This window comes from Panthera uncia, unplaced genomic scaffold (genome assembly GCF_023721935.1).
Source record: "Panthera uncia isolate 11264 unplaced genomic scaffold, Puncia_PCG_1.0 HiC_scaffold_236, whole genome shotgun sequence".
Lineage (NCBI taxonomy): Eukaryota > Metazoa > Chordata > Mammalia > Carnivora > Felidae > Panthera > Panthera uncia.
The window spans coordinates 1-18,591 of NW_026059086.1; the positions used below are offsets into that span (position 1 = coordinate 1).

General features: G+C 39.6%; 1 protein-coding gene across 1 annotated transcript in view; it reads left to right on the forward strand.

The window, feature by feature from the left end:
- The first annotated feature begins 64 nt into the window (after positions 1-64).
- The window catches only part of LOC125917753 (PHD finger protein 11-like), a 31,723-nt gene continuing 13,196 nt past the window's right edge, over positions 65-18,591 (forward strand). The window contains exons 1-3 of the mRNA XM_049623862.1: positions 65-6,304; positions 11,008-11,115; positions 16,740-16,873. Of these exons, the coding sequence (XP_049479819.1) occupies positions 6,170-6,304; positions 11,008-11,115; positions 16,740-16,873 (377 nt within the window). The 5' untranslated portion in view covers positions 65-6,169. The remainder of the gene's footprint in view (positions 6,305-11,007; positions 11,116-16,739; positions 16,874-18,591) is intronic.

Genomic DNA, 18,591 nt, shown 5'->3' on the forward strand with positions numbered 1-18,591 from the left:
GCTTGGCTTCTATTCTGTTGCTGATGGGGAATGTCTTTCTAAGGAGGAAAACCAGCCCAGTTTGAACTAAAGTCTTCTGTTCTGAATTCTGTATATCTGAGAGTTGGGCAGATAGGTCCTCTGGGACTGTCAGCTGTGCGTAGGGAAATGGAGTCACATAATACAAATGTGCCTGCTGAGGGTCATCCCTGTGTATGATTGTGAGATAGATATCTTAAAGAAGTCCACTGAACATCCTACACCTTGGCTGTCCGCCACCCCTTTCCCACAACATGCCCATTCTTATTCCAGTTTACACTTTTTTTTTTTTTTTTTTTTTTTGAGAAAGAGAGAGGGCACAAGCAAGCAAGGGGCAGAGAGTGAGGGAGAAAGAGAATCCCATGAGGGGCAGAGGGAGAGAGAGAGAGAATCCCACACCAGCTCTGCACTGTCAGTGTGGGGCCTGAAGCAGGGCTCAAGCTAACCTGATGTGGGCCTCGAACTCACAAACCATGAGATCGTGACCTAAGCCAAAGTTGGATGCTTAACTGACTGAGCCCCCCAGGCATCCCCCTGTTTATACACTCTAAAGCTGTCCCCAGTAATGCTTTCTGACTCTCCCAAATACATTTATGTTTCCAAGTCCATTACCAAGCCTCTAGGTAATGTCCACTCCTCTTCTGTTTTGGTCTTTATCCATTACAGGTGTGCTGTCATGGGACTCAGTGGTAAAGTTGACTTCTCCCACATATCTTATGTATAATGGAAGAACTTAAAAAGCTGCAATAATAGATAAGTTGATCAAAGAAGAAAAGAGGAATAAGTTTCCAAGCCAGCACCATACATCGGTTGCCAGTCCAGAACATAAATCATAACAAAAGGGCATTGTAAATGGAATTGTAAGATTAGGGACTCTCATTCCATCATCCACTCATTTAGTGGTGAAACGTGTTTCTTGGCTATCCAGTCTGGCTACCCCAGATTCTGTCCTCTGGCTGGATTTCCCTTGTCCAATGGGCTTTAAGACCATATCTGGGAAAAGGAACATTTGGAAGACACCCCTGACATCCCTGCAGAGGCTGTGACATTAGTAATCCCTTTCCAGATGGAGATGGGCCTAGAGACAGAGATTCATTCTGTTGGTTTGAGTTAGTCAGAGTTCATATGTTCCTGGCTTGTCATTTTTCTGCAGCTTCATTCTGTAGAACCTTTCTTGACTACCAGTTTAATTTTGGGGGAATTGTCAGATCAGTCTCTGTGAGTCCTTAGGCCTGCTAGACACAATAGAAGGACCATGGGGAGCCCTGCCGATCCTCATTGTTCTTAGTGTCAGCTGCTGATGGAGACCAATGGACTTTTCCCTAAAATGCCCAGCTCCCATAATACTCCTATCCCTCACTGTCTGAACCTATACAGTTCCTGAATTCAGAAGGTGAGGACTATCAGTTATCCAAATGTATTTATTTGGTCCATGAGTTTTGGATAATGCATAGCAAGCATTCAGATAGTGAGAGATGCCTGTCTATATAAGAGCCTCTAGTGTGATTTCCCCTCAACTCCAGAGTTACATGCTTCCTCCAGTCTGGAAGAATGAACAAGTTAGAAAAGCCAAGATCTTATAAGAATAACTATGAGGAGGACGTGTTTTACCAAGAAAAGGCCATTAGGGGGAGCCTGCGTGTCCCACTTTGGGGGTTGTAGTGACAAAACTCTAGGTCAGAAGGCAATGGTGTAGCTACCACCACCATATTCCCAGGTGCCAAAACCCTAGAAGCCTGCAGACTTGGGAATGCAACTCAGATGGACAGTCCCCAAAGGAAACAGAGGGGGCCATGCTTAGTATCCAAAGCCTGACAGCTCAGCCCTGCACAGTGCACCTGTCCAAAAGTCCAGCTTTGCACAAGGAAAGGGTAATGCTGTGTGAAAATGCCTAGCTCTTATACAACAAGGAGCATTGCATGCCTATCAAATGTTATCATACTATTTTATTAGGGATTTTTATTCCAGATTTTGTCACTAATAATTTGATGCTTTTTTTTTTTTTTTTAGCCTGTGCTTTATAAATTTAATATCCAGTTTGTGTGTTCTTTTAAAAAGAATATAGTATTTAACAAAGTATATTTGGGGCCTGAGGTGAATAAAATATTGGGTTTTTTTTTCCTTATTTTCCATCTAGGATGGTATATTATGTTGTCAAATATTAAAATGTATTCTAAAACATTGAAAATTATAAAGTGTGGTATTGGCAGAGAAAGTGACAGATCAATGGAACAAAATAGAAGTATGTGAACAAACCCAAACATATGTAATCATTAAATGTATGAAAAGGAGATTTAAATCACTGGCTAACCACTATGAAAATAAGTTAGAGCCCCATCTCGTACTTTATAATACAATAAATTTCACATTAATATTTTAATATAAAAATAAAATTTTAGAAGAAAATAGGGCTATGGAGGTGTTTTCTAAGTCATATCTCCTTTTTATCAAATAAAACGTTTAAACATTCTGTATGTCCATTTTATAAACAAAAAAGACCACACATACGACTAACAAGAATGCATAACAGGCTCATAAATCAATAAGAAAATAGTGAATAACCCAACAGAAAATGTCCTGAGGACATCAGTGCCAGAGAAGAAATGCACATATTGCCTTATGATATGTTAAATCCATAATTATAGATTATATTCTTCTCTCTATGCTTTGTATCCTTTCTTTTGACATAGTCATCTACTCTTTTGTCCTAGTTGTATCTTTATAGTATGGTTTTCGATGGGATAGCCAGATACCCTTGTATTTTCTTTTCAAGGTTTCCTTCACCATCCATGCCCTTTTATTCTTCCAAATAAACTTTTTTTCCCCCAAGTTCTTTAACCTTCTTGGAATTTAAGTTGAAATGACATTAAACCTACAATTTGAGAAAGAATTGACAGGATTATAATGTCCCGTCTTCCTACTCTGGAGCACAGTATTTCTCTCCATGTATCGAGATCAAGCTTAAAACTTTTCCCCCCCATAATGTGAATTATTTTAGACCAAGAAAAACATACACATTGTCTCTCCATTTGGCAACTTTGTAATACCCTTCCCCCCCCCCATGTTGTGTTTTTGTTTTTGTATTGAAATTTAGTTGATTAAAACAACGCTTTCATCATGTCATTCCCCTGCTTAAAAATCCTTCCTGGCAGTCTTCTACATCTGTTTCTCAAATTCTTTTCCAGCTTCCTCTGCACAGACTCCCTCCCCCTTCAGGATCCTGGTTTTCTGGCCCCTGGTCAAACCTCTTGACCTTTTCCCACATCGCTACATAGTCTCCAGTGTCCCTCCCACCGCCTCCCCCCTTTCTGTCTGTCTCCAGGTTGTACCAGCTCAAGGCCCATGTCCTTGACAACACCCCATCCCCCATCCCACAGGGGAGCACCGTACTCCCCTGGATCCATAGCATGTATTGTATTTTCCACTCAGCAATCATATTCCTTTGTGGCATTTATCCTGTTATTTTATTTTCCTTATTAGCATTTCATCTCCTTATTTTGTTAGCTTCTTTCAGGCAACAGTTCTGTCTCCTGTTTCTTTGTGTCCTCTGCTATGCAGTTCTCCACAGTAGCCACTCACTACACATGGCTATGAGCACTTAAAATGTGGCTTATTTAGTTAAGACACACTCAGCACAAAGTACACCAAGCTTCAAAACTCAGTACTAAAGAATGAATTAATTATCTCAATTAAAGGTTGAAAGGATAATATTTTGCATACATTTAGTTGAATAGAGCCTGTTATTAATTAACCCATTATTTAATGGGTAAAATTAATTTCACCCATTTCTTGATGCTTTTTTTTACAATGCTCCTAGAAATTTTTTAGCTGTAGGTCACATTTGTGGCTCACGTTATGTTTCTGTTAGCACCCATCTAGAGTGCCCAGCAAAATGACTCTCCTACCAAAGGTGCTCCCAAATTGGTGGTGGTTTGAAATGAATGAAAATGAGGTTTTCTCTCAGTCTCAACCCCTTTTTCTTGATTGGTGGGGAGCAGAGGGACTACATATTTTTATCCTCAGTAGTTAGGACCCAAATCCAGGAAACAGAAATTAAAGAAGAAACTCATCTGAGGGGCACCTGGGTGGCTCAGTCAGTTAAGCTTCTGACTCTTGAGTTCAGCTCAGGTTGTCATCTCATGGTTCATGGGATTGAGCCCTGCATTGGCTCCACATTGACAGCGTTGAACCTGCTTGGGATTCTATCTCTCTCTCTGTCTGCCCCTTCCCCACTCACTTTCTGTGTTCGTTCGCTCTCTCTCTTTCTCTCTCTCTCTCAAAATAAATAAATAAACATGGGGTGGGGGGGGGAAGATTGTGAGATAAATGCTGCTCCAAAGCACAGTCTTCTAAGGGCACCTGGGTGGCTTAGTCAGTTGAGCATCTGACTCTAGATTTTGGCTCAGGTCATGATCTCATAGTTGTGAGATAGAGCTCTGCATTGGGTGTGGAGCCTGCTTGAGATTCTCTCTCATTCTGCCTCCCACTTGCACTCTCTCAATCTAAAATAAAAATAAATAGATAAATAACCTTTTTTAAAAAAAAGTGCTGTCCTATGATTTTGTGAAATGCAAGATCTAATTTCAGAGATTTTGTTTTGTTTTGAATAACAAAAACAACTTTTAGGAACAACTTATAGGAACCCCTTAAGTGGTTAACCTCATCTAAATTTATTTTGTTTTTAATTTTAACATTTATTTATTATTGAGAGACAGAGACAGAGCATGAGCAGGGGAGGGGCAGAGGGAGAAGACACAGAATCTGAAGCAAGCTCCAGGCTCTGAGCTGTCAGCACAGAGCCTGACACAGGGCTTGAACTCACAAACCGCATGATCATGACCTGAGCTGAAGTTGGAGGCTTAACCGACTGAACCACCCAGGCGCCTCAACCTCATCTAAATTTAAAACTGTCATCATTAAATGGTAAAGTAAGTCCTTGTTTCAAAACTAAAAGTTGAAAGATTAAAAACACAAGTGTGTTCTAATACAGAAAACCAAATCAAAAAGAGGATGAGCATTGGAAATGGCAAAAAAAAAAAAAAAATTGTTAAATGGATGCTTGTGGCCAAATGAATAGCAAACAAATGGGAAGGTTACCTCTCAGGGACATGCCAGTGGGGTTTTGAGAACAGATGGCTTCTTTCTCTCTCTGTTTATTCTTCCCTTTTCTTCCTAGCTCTCCTTCTCTTAGTTCCTGTCCTTTCTTCCATTCCTTTCTTTAAAAAAAAAAAAATCAATTTTCTACCTTTATGTAGCTTTCTCTCCTAAGTTATTATAATGCTAGATTTAAGTGCATTTAAATTATAGCACATTGCTCATTTACATCTTTAATTCACTCAAAATTTATTTTTGAGTATAGTCTGACACAGGATCTAAAACTTTTGTTTACAGGCAGTTGAGCAGAGCACTGTTTCTTGAATATATCATTGTGTTCTTGTTGATTTGTAATGATAATAGTAATAATTATTGAGAGCTTAGTATTGGCAAGGCAGTGTTTTGAGAGCTTTGTATTTAAATTCCTAGTTGTGGGGCGCCTGGGTGGCTCAGTCGGTTGAGCGTCCGACTTCAGCTCAGGTCACGATCTCACGGTTCATGAGTTCGAGCCCCGCGTCGGGCTCTGGGCTGATGGCTCAGAGCCTGGAGCCTGCTTCCGATTCTGTGTCTCTCTCTCTCTCTGCCCCTCCCCCATTCATGCTCTGTCTCTCTCTGTCTCAAAAATAAATAAACATTAAAAAAAAATTAAAAAAAAAATAAATTCCTAGTTGTGTTTCTTTCCTTTTTTTTTTTTTTTTTTTTAAGTTTGTTTGTTTTTTTAAGTAATCTCTGCACCCAACCTGAGTTTCAAACAACCCTGGGATCAAGAATTGCATGGTCTTCTGACTGAGCCATCCAGGCACCCTCTGGTTGTTTCTTGAACAAAGTTTTCCACGTGTTTAGACATTTTAAATGAACATTAACTATTGTCCCTCCATTCATTAAGCCGTTTAAAAAAAATACAAAATAACTTGCTTTTCCACTTGGGTCCCGATTTTTTTTCTCTCTCTAGTAGTTGAGGACCTCTCATAAAAACAAGTGCCCTGCCTTCTACTTTTAAGACTGGTGGAAGAGTTATGGAGACCAAGAAATTCTACCTTTCCATTTCTCATCAAGGATGTTACTTATAGGTGTCTTTCAGGTTGCAGAAAAGATGGAAAAAAGGACATGTGCACTCTGCCCCAAAGACTCCGAGTATAGTGTCCTATACATTGCAAAAAAAGAGACTATAGCTGCTCATGAAAATTGTTTGGTAAGTTACTTGAAAACACATGAGTCCTTTTAGGGAAGGACGTACCAATATAGATAATGTACTTTGGAGACAAAGAATGATGAGTTGGCCATGGTTTGGGCTTTTAAGTGGGGATTTGGGAAGCAAATTTCCTAACTTTTTAAACTGTTTCAGATCTTACCACCTTATGATTACATTTTAGCTGTATTTATAACTGATCGAACACAATTATGATAAGCTTCTCTGAAGATATTTTAATGAGATATTTCAAATATAATAGATACCCATAGACGTTTCACCCAGATTTGAAAAATCATACTGTATTTGCTTTAGCTTGGATTTTTTTTTTTTTTTAAGAAATAAAACATAGTTAAGGACTCTCTAATTCTCTCTCTTCCCCTCCCACCATCCCTCTTGAGATATAATTGCCATCACAGATTTGGTTTTCACCATGTATATTTAAGTGCTTATAACAAGGTATGATGAGGTTTTACATGTTCTTGGACTTTGTAGAATTTCAGCCAGCTTCTGTGAACTATTGAGATTTATCCATGTGAGAAATTTCACTCTTAAGTCTTTAATTTTAAATGTTAGAGAATTCTTTTGTGACTGCCACTATTAAACTATTCTCATGTGAATGAGCATTTAGGTTTTTCCACTTTTTTTCATATAACTAACCAGCTGTCATGAACATCCTTGTATAAGTCCCCTAAATCACGGGAGAATTTCTCTGGTGTAGGGCACAGAGCAAAAACCAGAAATGGTGGACACAGAGGGTGCATTTTGCACCTCACTACATGCACCAAATTGCTTTCCAAAAGGATGACACCAAATTCATTTCTTGTCTTCCTTGCCATACATGATATTATGAAATTTTAATTTTTTCCTCTCTGATGGGTGTGAAATGGTCTCTTGTTTTCATTTGCAGTTTCTAGATTTGGCTATGCTTATGCACAGATCTTTTTGTCACTTCTGTGACTTGTGTTGCTGGACCACATTTTGTCTTTGGGATATTGATTTTGTTTAAGTGTATTTTTATATGTATATAAATAGATGCTAATGCATTATTATATATGTTAGCTTTTAATTTATGGTGTTTCCTTTCAGAGCCTTATAATGTATCCTTGTTAAATATATCATTGTTTTCCTTTATAATTTGTAGGAGTTCTTCACTAAGAAATTCTTTTCTTTACTAAGATTCCCCCCCCCCCAAATTTTAAATTTTGTCTTTTTTCATTTAGTTTCTTAATCCAACTGGAATTTATTTGGACTACTGTGTAAAGTAGGGATCTCCTCTTTTGTCATATGATTAACCCCTTTTCCCAGCATTATTTGACTAATCTGTTCTTTTGTCATTGATTTTAGTGATAATAATGATAACTCTTATTATTCAGTGTTCACCAGGTGTAAGGTAATATTCTGGAAGCTTAACCTGTATTAAACTATTAATCCTTACAACAACCCCAAGAGGTAGGCATCATTATTATGCCCAAACTAAAGATGAGACATCTGAGGCACAGAGAGTTTAAGTCACTTGCCCAAGGTCATGCAGCTGTAAGTGACTGAGCCAGGATTCTTACCCGGCCTGTCTACTTCTAGAACCCCCACTTTTATCCAGTGTGCTAACGATATATGTGTACATATCTGTTTCTGGCTCTTTAGTCTGTTCCATTGGTCACTTTGCCTATCCCTCAGCTGGTACAACATTGTCTTAATTACTATAATTTTATGATAAGCCATGGCTCTTTTTTAGTGCTTTGAATTTTGGGGTCAGTTTATGAGTTTCACACAAATTCCTTTTGGAATTTTAACTGGAATTCCATTGAATTTGGGAAAAATTATATGAGTGTTTCTATCCATCAACAGAGTATCTCCAACTATTCAGGTCATTTTTTATGAATTTCAGAAATATTCAAACATTTTTTTTTTTATATAGAGGTCTAGAACTTTGGATTAATCTTTTTCCTGGCTTTGGTTTTGTTGTTGTTTGTTTTTTGTTTCATTACCTTTTCCTAATGCTTTTTTTCGTTAAATTGAAGTATAAAAAAAATTGTAGTTGACACACAGTGTTATGTGTTTCAGGTGTAAACATATTGAGTAATTCTACTACTCTACATTATGTTGTGCTCACCACAACTGTAGCTACCATCTGTTACAATACCATTAGCTACATATATTCCCTAGTCTGTGCCTTTCATCCCTGGGATTTACTCATTCCATGACTGGAAGACTAGACCTCCCATTCCTCATCACCCATTTTGCCTGTGCCCTCTCCACCTTCCTCTCTGGCAGCCACCAGTTTATTCTCTCTTTATGGGTCTTTTTCTGATTTTTTGTTTGTTCATTTGTTATTTAGTTTCCACATATCATTGAAATCATATAGTACTTGTCTGTCTCTGTCTGATATTTCACTTAGCATAATGCTCTCCAGGTCCATCCATGTTGTTGAAAATGGCAAGATCTCATTCTTTTTTATGGCTAAGTAATATTCCATTACACACACACACACACACACACACACAAACACACCACCTTCTTTATACATTCATCTGCTTATGGTTGCTTCCATGTATTGGCTCTTATAAATAATGCTGCAGTAAACATGGGGTGAGTATATCTTTTTGAATCAGTGTTTTCATTGTCTTTGGATAAATACCCAGTAGTTGTATTACTGGATCGTATGGTATTTCTGTTTTCAGTTGTTTCAGGAACCTTCATACTGTTTTCCATAGTAGCTCTGCAATTTAGATTCCCAACAGTGCATGTGCATTCCTTTGTTCCCACATTCTTGCCATCACTTGTTATTTCTTGTCTTTTTGATACTAGCCATTCTGACAGGTGTGAAGTGATATCTCATTGTGGTTTTGATTTATTTTTCCCTGATGATGAGTGATGTTGAGCATCTTTTTATGTGTCTGTTGGCCATCAGTATGTCTTCTTTGGAAAAATGTCTCTACAGGTCTTCTGCCCATTTTTGATCAGATTATTTGTTTTTTTGGTGTTGAGTTATATGAATTCTTTATCTGTTTGGGATATTAATCCTTTATCAGATATGTCATTTGCAAATATCTTCTCCCATTCAGTAGGTTGCCTTTTCATTTTGTTGACAGTTTCCTGTGCTGTGTAAAAGCATTTTATTTTGGAGTAGTCCCAATAGTTTATTTTTGCTTTTGTTTCCCTTGCCTAAGAAGACATATCTAGAAAGAAGACATATCATGTTACTATGGCTGATGTCTAAGAGATTACTCCCTATGTTTTCTTCTAGAAGTTTTATTGTTTCAAGTCTCACATTTAGGTCTTTAATCCATTTTGAGTTCATTTTTGCATATGGTATAAGAAAGTGGTCCAGCTTTATCCTTCTCCATGTAGCTGCCATGTTTTCCCAACACCATTTATTGAAGAGACTGTCTTTTCCCCATTGTATATTCTTATCTCCTTTGTTGAAGATTAGTTGGCCATATAATCATGGGTTTATTTCTGTGGTCTCCTGGTTTATTTCTGTTCCGTTGATCTATATGTCTGTTTTTGTGCTGGTACCATACTGTCTGATTATTATATGTGTCTTTAAGTCTGAGATTGTGCTACTTCCTTCTTCTTTCTCAAGACTGCTTTGGCTATTGGGGTCTTTTTTGGTTCCATACAAATGTTAGTATTATTTGTTGTAGTTCTGTGAAGAATGCTATTGGTATTTTGATAGAGAAGGCATCGAATCTATAGATTGCTTTGTGATTGCATTGTGTAATGTTGATCTTCAATTGAGAGATAGGTTAGATTCTTTTGTTTTCAGGTAACACACAGAAACTTGAGCCAACCTAAACATAAAAGTTGCCTTTCAAATTTTTTTTTAAAGTTTAAATCCAAGTTAGTTAACATATAATGTAATAATGATTTCAGGAATAGAATTTAGTGATTCAACATTTATATATAACACCCATTGCTCATCACAAGTGTCCTCCTTAATGCCCATCACCCATATAGCCCCTCCCCTACCCAACACCCCTCCAGCAATCCTCAGTTTGTTCTCTGTACTCAAGAGTCTTTTATGGTTTGTCTCCTCTCTGTTTTTATCTTATTTTTGCTTCCCTTCCCCTATGTTTATCTGTTTTGTTTCTTAAATTCAACATATAAGTGAAATCATATGATATTTGTCTTTCTCTGACTTACTTCACTGCATAATATACACGCTAGTTCCATCCATGTTGTTGCAAATGTCAAGATATAATTCTTTTTTGATTGCCCAGTAATATTCTATATAAAAGTGACTCTTTAATCAGACTTCAGGGGCATTTCATGGCTCCTGAAGGCAGACACACAAGCATGTCTAAGAAACAGTAGCTAGAAAGCCATCAGGAACCCATGATGTCCTCTCTAGCCCTCATTTTTGTTTTCCTCTTTGCAGACTGGCTTACTCTCTATCGTGTGGCTTAGAGTCTATTCCACTTTCTCAGGGTAGGGAATCCAGTTGGCCCAGCTTCAGGTCAGGGCCCTAACCAGGTCCATTTAAACATTGGGGTCAGGGTTATGCAGTATAAAACATGCCTGGGGATCCTTCCAAAGAAAGGCAGGGTGGCTTGTGATCTGCTTATACACCCCAAAAGATGGTCACTGTTATACCCCCAATCCATCTTCCACCCCCAGTGAGTACTTTCGATACCATTTTATGACTTGTGGCTCTCAATGGTACTTTGAGCATATTCTGAATTTTTTCTTTTCCCAATCTGCAGCTGTATTCTTCAGCACTTGTGGAATGTGAGGACCATGATCCAAGTAATGACGACAGAAGTTTTGATGTGGAGTCAGTAAAGAAAGAAATCCATAGAGGAAGGAGGTTGGTAAGTACAAATGACTTTATTACTCAGACAAAACGAACAGATATTAAAGGGGATGTTTCCAAAAGAAAGTCTACTTGATTGGTAAACCAGGGATAGAGACACATCTTGTAGAGCTGAAAGATGTAGGGTCTTTAGAGTGGGAGAGAGCCAAAGCATAAGAGACTCCTAAAAACTGAGAACAAACTGAGGGTTGATAGGGGGTGGGAGGGAGGGTAGGGTAGGTGATGGGTATTGAAGAGGGCATCTTTTGGGATGAGCACTGGGTGTTGTATGGAAACCAATTTGACAATAAATTTCATATATTAAAAAAAAAGATGTAGGGTCTGTATTAGAAACTTAGATTTTACTGAACATTTAATATTTTAAAATAAACTACAACATGCTTCATCAGCAAAGTATATAGGAGTTAGAATGCTTTGGGCTGTAAGTAGAAGGAACCCAACTCAAACTGGCTTTAAAAAAAGGATGCTTATTTTCTCACTTAGCCAGAGGGAATGCTGGCTTCAGAGTTGGTTTATTTAGTGACTTAATGGTGTCATCAAGACCCCATCATCCTTTCTGTCATCCTGTCCACATCAGTTGGTCCTCCTGTGGTCATAGGGTAGGCCATAGGCAACAACCGAAGGGTCAGGCTTTCTGGTTCCCATCTGGTGAAAGAAAAAGTTCATCCCCAAGTATGGAGTAAGACCCTTCTGAAAATTTAATTAAGCCACACCCATCCTCCTGCACCAGTTGCTGGAGGTGACCATAACTAATTAGTATCTATCCCCTTGGATCTGGGGTCAGCTCCCCCTGGGAAGGTAGAGTGAGGAGTAGTTACCCTCCTGGTTCTGTTACAGCAGACTTCCTCTATGGAAAGCCCAGTACAGCAGGTGTGAGCACCTAATGCCCACCACTACAGTAAGGTTTGTGATCTGGAACAAACATTTATGTAGTCCTTGCAAGGCTGACACATATATGAAGGCAGTTTCTGCACAGCCTGATGTGCTTTGAGAAGGATCAGCACAGGTCACTCAAGCAAGCAAGAACCTTAGCACAGGTGAGCACCAGGAAGCCTTCCTGGCTGGGGAGGAGTGAGGGTAAGGAAGATGGGGAAGGAGGATGGCATGTTTATAAAACTAAAAGTACATGACTGTGTGTGGCATCCTCTCTCCTGACTTTATGGGATTCTGTAAGATACACCAGAATGCAGGAAACCATCCCTTGTCGTAGATAATGAGTCGACCCTGGCTTCTCACTTTGACAACTAAAGCTGCAGTAAACATCTTTGTACACATATCCTGTGTACTTGTTTGAGCGTTGCTGTAGAGCACATTCCTAGAAGTGAAATGGCTGAGTCAAAGAGAATTCCCTCTGATAATTTTGAAACGTGCTAACAAACCGTCCCCCAGAAAGGCTGTACCATTTTATACTTCTGTGGATGAAACAGCACTTTTCCCAGCCCTTGACAAAATGAGCATCACGAATCTGCTTAATTTTTGCACCTGACAGGAAGTGGTACCTTGCGTTTCCCCTCACTGGTGAGGTTGAACTTTAGTTCTCCTCAGGCACCTCCCACCCGCCCCACCCCCACCCAGCCCCAGCAGTTCTTCCCAGTCCCACAGTCCAGCACTGCCAGCACTCTCCTGCGAACACTCTGGACTCCCTCTCCTCACCACCCTCACACACCATTTCCTTACCCACCATCAAAACCCCCACCCCTGGTGAAATGCATCTGTCTGTTGTCTGCTTGTGCTGAAGAGACTGGCACTTGAGCACTTGAACAACTGGACAAAAACCCACAAATGTGTTGACTGATCTTAGATTCACGGCCACAAATCTCAAAAGGAATCTCAACACTTCACCCTCCACCCTCTACATTTATTGTTTCATTTCCTTTCTTTTTAGAACCTCTCCCCACCCCAACTGCCCATCCCCAAGTTGATGACTATACTTCATTTTTCTTTTTGATAGACTTTTTTGCTTTTAGAGCAGTTTTAGGTTCACAGAACACTTGAGGGAAAAGTACAAAGACTTCCCATAAACCTCCCACTGCTCCACACACACACACACACACAGCCTCCTTTTTATCAACATCCCCCACCCAGAGTGGTGCATTGTTACAACCGATGAACCTACATTAGCACATCATCAAAACACCCAAAGTCCATAGTTTACATTAGAGTTCATCTTGGTGGTGTACATATTTTTGTCTGATTTTTACCTAGCAATGGAAGCCATTAGCCAGGAACTCCTATCCAAACCACTGCCCATCCACCTCTGTCCCCAGACTCTGAGACCTCCCTCTTGTCAAAGCCAACCCTCCACTTAGACTTTGGAGTCATCACCTGCCCCTCCTTAAGGACTATCTCTTGCATTTCCCTTTACCCCATTCACATCAGTATCCCAGCTTGTACTAGCTTATTTCCTTCAGCATATGTATGTCTGATCAACTGATCATGTCATCTTAAACCCTCCTTTGTACACAAAAAAACCTGGCCAATTACAATGTCACTTTTCTGTCCTTAGCTGACCTTTGAGCAGTATTCATTACACAGTTGCCCACGCCCCTGCACCTTGAAGCCCTTTCTTCCTTTGACTTCCTGCACATGCTGTGCTGCTACTTCTCTTACCTTTCTGGCTGCTGCTGCCCAGGCACCATGGCTGTTTTGCCCTCTCTGCTCAACCTCTAAAGTGTGCAGTCCCCGAGGGTTTCCCGGGCTCCTTCCTCCATCTGAACGTCTTTCCTGTGTGACCTCCTCCAGTCCCCATGGCTTCAGAACCGTACTTATGCCAGGGCCTCTGTGCCTCTAGCCCTGACCACCAACCTGACATACCTATGTGAATATTTAATAGCATCTCATATTAAACCGGCCAAAGGACACAATTCCAGCCCCTCCAAACATACACACACTGCATCCACACCCTTTGGGTCCTCACCTCAGTGAACAGCCCACCATTCATCCATCATCTTCTCATCAACCTCCCAGCCCAGTGTGGAGCCCGTCAGTGCCACCCGCAGACCCTGCATCCTCCCCTTCTTTCTGTCACTAACCTACCACAGTGAAGTCCCAGATCTCCCTAAACATCACTGATGCTTTTTCTGCACTGTCTCCTGTGCATCCCTGCCCCAGCCCATCCTCCACACAAGCCACAACAGTGTCTTTAAAATACTGATCACTTCATGTTCCCATTGCATGAAGACAAAACCCTAACTCCTTACTCTGGTTTGCATCCCATACATGATCCAACCCCTTGCTCACCCCTTGGATCTTTGACTCTCAAATCTCTGCTCCAGCAACATTAGCCCATCCCTGTTGTCCTTCTGGTGAGCTTGCCAGTGGGTAGGAAGCACATTCTTGCACCAGAACATAAGGCCTTCCGCCTACAATAGCCTTCTCCTTGCTTTTTTGCCTGCTAGGACCTCTTACTATTATTCAAATCTGAACTTCTATATCACCTCCTCACAGAGGCCTTTGCTGACCTCCAACCTGAATTAGGGACCCAGCAACTGTGTTGCTTCACCTTATTTTAATTTATACAAAGCATGTATCACTGTTTTTAGGTTTGCTTTATGTGATCATGGTCTCTCTCCACTAGAATGTTAACTTTACAAGGGCAGATATCTTGTCCACTACTGTTTCCCTCTACCTTAGAACAGTGCTGGCCACGTCCCATTTACTCAGCAGTCGTTATATGAATGAAATTTTATTAACCATTTGTATTTCTTCTGTGATTTGCCCATTCCCATTTTTTCTGTGGGTTTATCAGAGTCTTAGCCCTTTTTTAAAAATGTTTATTTTTGAGTGAGAGACAGTGCAAATGTGGGACATGCAGAGAGAGAGGGAGTCCAAGGATCTGAAGCCCGCTCTGTGCTGACAGCAGACAGACCGAGGTGGGGCTCAAACCCATGAACCATGAGATCATGATCTGAGCTGAAGTCAGATGCGTAACCACCTAAGCCATCCAGGTGCCCCCAGAGTCTCAACCCTTTATCAATAAGCAGCAAAACATTTTTTTCTTTTTTTTATTGGTATAGTTGACATACAATATTGGTTTTACGTGTAGAACATAGTGATTTGACATTTATATACATTATGAAATGATCATAAGAAGCCTAATTACCATTGATCACCATATTCCAGTATTATTGACTATATTCTCTATGTTCTACATTATATCCCCTGATTTTTTTTAATAACTGGAAGTTTATACCTCTTAATCTCCTTCACCTATTCACCCACCAGTTTTTTCTTTGTATTTATGAGTCTGTTTCTGTTTTCATACATTTTCTTTCATTTTTTTTCTAATGGTAGCTGTCACCATACAAATGGAAGTTTAAATTTTTTGTGTAGTCCGATCTGTCAGTCTTTTTCTCTGTAGCTTCTGAGTTTCCTTCCTTGCTGAGCCTTCTTGACCTTAATACCATACATTTTTTATTAATTAAAAATTTTTTTTTATAGTTAGAGCCTTAATCCATGTGTAATTTATTTGGTAATATATTGTGAGGTAAGGATGTAACTTTGTTTTTTTTCTACATATAATGCCAGATAGCCCTCCAAATTAAATGATCATCCTTTTGTGCTCTGATTTGAAATCCCACCTTTAGCATAATCTAACTTCTTACCCATATTTGAATTTTGTTCGTATGGTTGCTTGTGCTGACTTTGGGATGTGTGAGCTATCTCCTGTTTTGCAAGGTGGTTTCATTGTGCTTCCCTTTCATTCAGAACAGAGCGTGATAAGCTTTGGGCATGCCTTGGACTCCCCTAAACCAGTTAGATTTCCTTGGCCACAGACTGTCCTCCTAGCCATCTCTGCATCACCTTCATATATAAAATTCAAGATCAGTTGGCTAATATATAAAAGCAAGAGATCAAATAAATTGAACTTAGAAAAAAATTTACCACTCAGGGCTTTGTTTTTTAATTTAAAATTTTCGGCCCTACTACATAGACTCCAGAGATGTTTCACTTACTTTATGTCACATTGTCCTCAGTAGAAACTCTGTAAGACAGGCAGTGTTATGCCCAGGGAAGGACCTGGGTCTAAGAGAGGGGAGACCGGTGGCTTACACAGTCCTCGGGGGCACTGCCAGGAGCCACCCTCGTCATAGGCCCCAGTGTCCTTAACAGGACCCCTTGCCCAGAACAGGACAAATTTATTTTTAGAAATCTCTCTTAAAGTCCTTGGGGGCACCTGGGTGGCTCAGTCAGTTAAGCATTCGACTCTTGATTTCAGCTCATGGTCTCACAGTTCATGAATTGGAGCCACACATCAGGCTCTATGCTGGTAGAGCCTACATGGGATTCTCTGTCTCCCCTCTTGCTGCCCCTCTCCCGCTCACTCTGTCTCTCCAAAATAAATGAGTAAACTTAAAAAAAATTTTTTTGGGGGGGGGGAAATAAAAAGGGTTTTCTGCTTTTAGTCAAATTATTACAGGCCAGTACAAACCAAACACTTTACCTAGCAGAGGTTTTGCTGAAATTTCAAAATGAGCAGCCAGCTGTAAATACCTAACATTTGTGGATGAGGACATTAGGGCTGCTGACTTTAAAAATAAGATTTAATGACACCTTTAACTTTAAATTTTAAAAAGATTATGAAAAACGGGCACTTACTCAGTAAAATCTGTTCTTTTATAGGCGTGCGCATTCTGTAATAAAAGAGGAGCCACCGTGGGATGTGATATAAAAGCCTGTCTCAAGAGTTACCACTTTTTCTGTGCCAAGAATGCCCACGCAGTTCTACAAACCGATAGATCTCGAGGAATTTATAAGTATTTAATCAATTTTAAAACTACATTTGGGGGAATGGAATAAGGAGTGGTTAGATTAAGACAAACAGATTTTCAAAGATAATTTCATGCAAATGGTTTCCAAGTAAGAACATGGTTTGGGGGATGCTCATTTGGGAACCTGACTTCACGATACCTTCCCTAAATCTAATAGAAAGAAAATAAGCAGGGTCGGTTTTGATTTTATTCTTCCTACATCCTTTCCTTCCTGGTAAAAAGTGCTGGTTGCCATAGTGGCATGAGTGACCTAATGGGTGGCCACAGGACCGGTTGACTATTGCCCTCTTCTCCTAACAGGAGCCTTACTTGTTGGCCACAAGTCCATGGTTTATCCATCTTGTCTGCTGAATGCTTTTTTCCCACCACTCTCACCGCCATCTTACATATAAACAGCTTTTAAAAATGATAAACTATGCAGCAAATACAGTAACCATTGAGTCCTTGAAGAAATTAATTCTATTTGAATTGTCTTTGGCTGTTAAATCTTGCTTCTCTTCCTTCAGTGATTCTTTAATGGTAATTTGGACCCAGTATGGCATGTTTCAAGTCCAATAGAATTGTATTTGTTTTATCAATGAAGAAACTTGATCTTCCTTCTGATGCAAGATGGCAGTTCAGTTATATAAGACAATTTAGTCAGATGGAATTGGTAAGCCAGTTGTTAACTGAACTGATTCAATGGATTACCCTTTTTTGGTATGTAGATGCAGTCTAAAACATGACATATAAAGTTAAGAAAATATCTAGAAGAAGTTTTCACTTTTTTTAAAGTTATGGAATGGAATAAAAAAGAAAATGATGGCTTGAAGAGCCAGACAGACACTTCTCACTTCCTTAGGGCCTGTGCATACATTCTGAGAATATTTTAAATTTCAGTGGAGTATATATTTTTATTCATAATATTCTGAATGAGAGCACTATGTTTTTAATATGATTTTTGTGAGCTCCTAAGTTATATTTTAAAATTGCATTTATAGGCTAGATTTTTTTCCTCTTTGGGCACATATCTCCAGTTTTATCATTTTGTATTATTTTATCTAATAATCATTTACTTTGTGCCATAAATACTTCCAAGTACTTTACAAATGCTAACTCTTTTAATCTGCCTAACAGCCCAGTGAGGTAGATATTACCCCAGCTTTCAGACAAAGACACTGAGTCCCTGCGAGACTTAGTAATTTGTCCAGCTCACACAGCTGATGAGTATTCGAGCTGGGCTTTAGGGCTTCATAGGGCTTGCTCCTCACCACAGTACCCTCTTAAGGCTTAGGGGCCATATATTCTAAAACAATAGGGGCAAGCCTACCATTACAAGAAATTTGTTAAAGGCCTGCCTGGGTAGCTCAGTTAAGCCTCCAACTCTTGATTTTGGCTGAGGTCATGATATCACAGTTTGTGAGATCAAGGCCCGAGTTGGGCTTGGTGCTGACAGTATGGAGCCTGCTTGGGATTCTCTCTCTCTCCTTCTCTCTGCCCCCTACTCATGCTCTCTCAAATCTGATTTTGAGCAAGGTCCATAGGTATTTTATTGTTTGAGACTAGAAAGGAATATATAAATGTTTTTGTACCATCTTCTTTTTATATTTGATTTGTGAAACTCATGGGCTGCAATAGTTTCACTTTGTTTTTACCTTCCTAAAGAGTTCATTTAATTATGACTTCCATAATGACCTCAAATAACCACTAAACAGACTGTTATT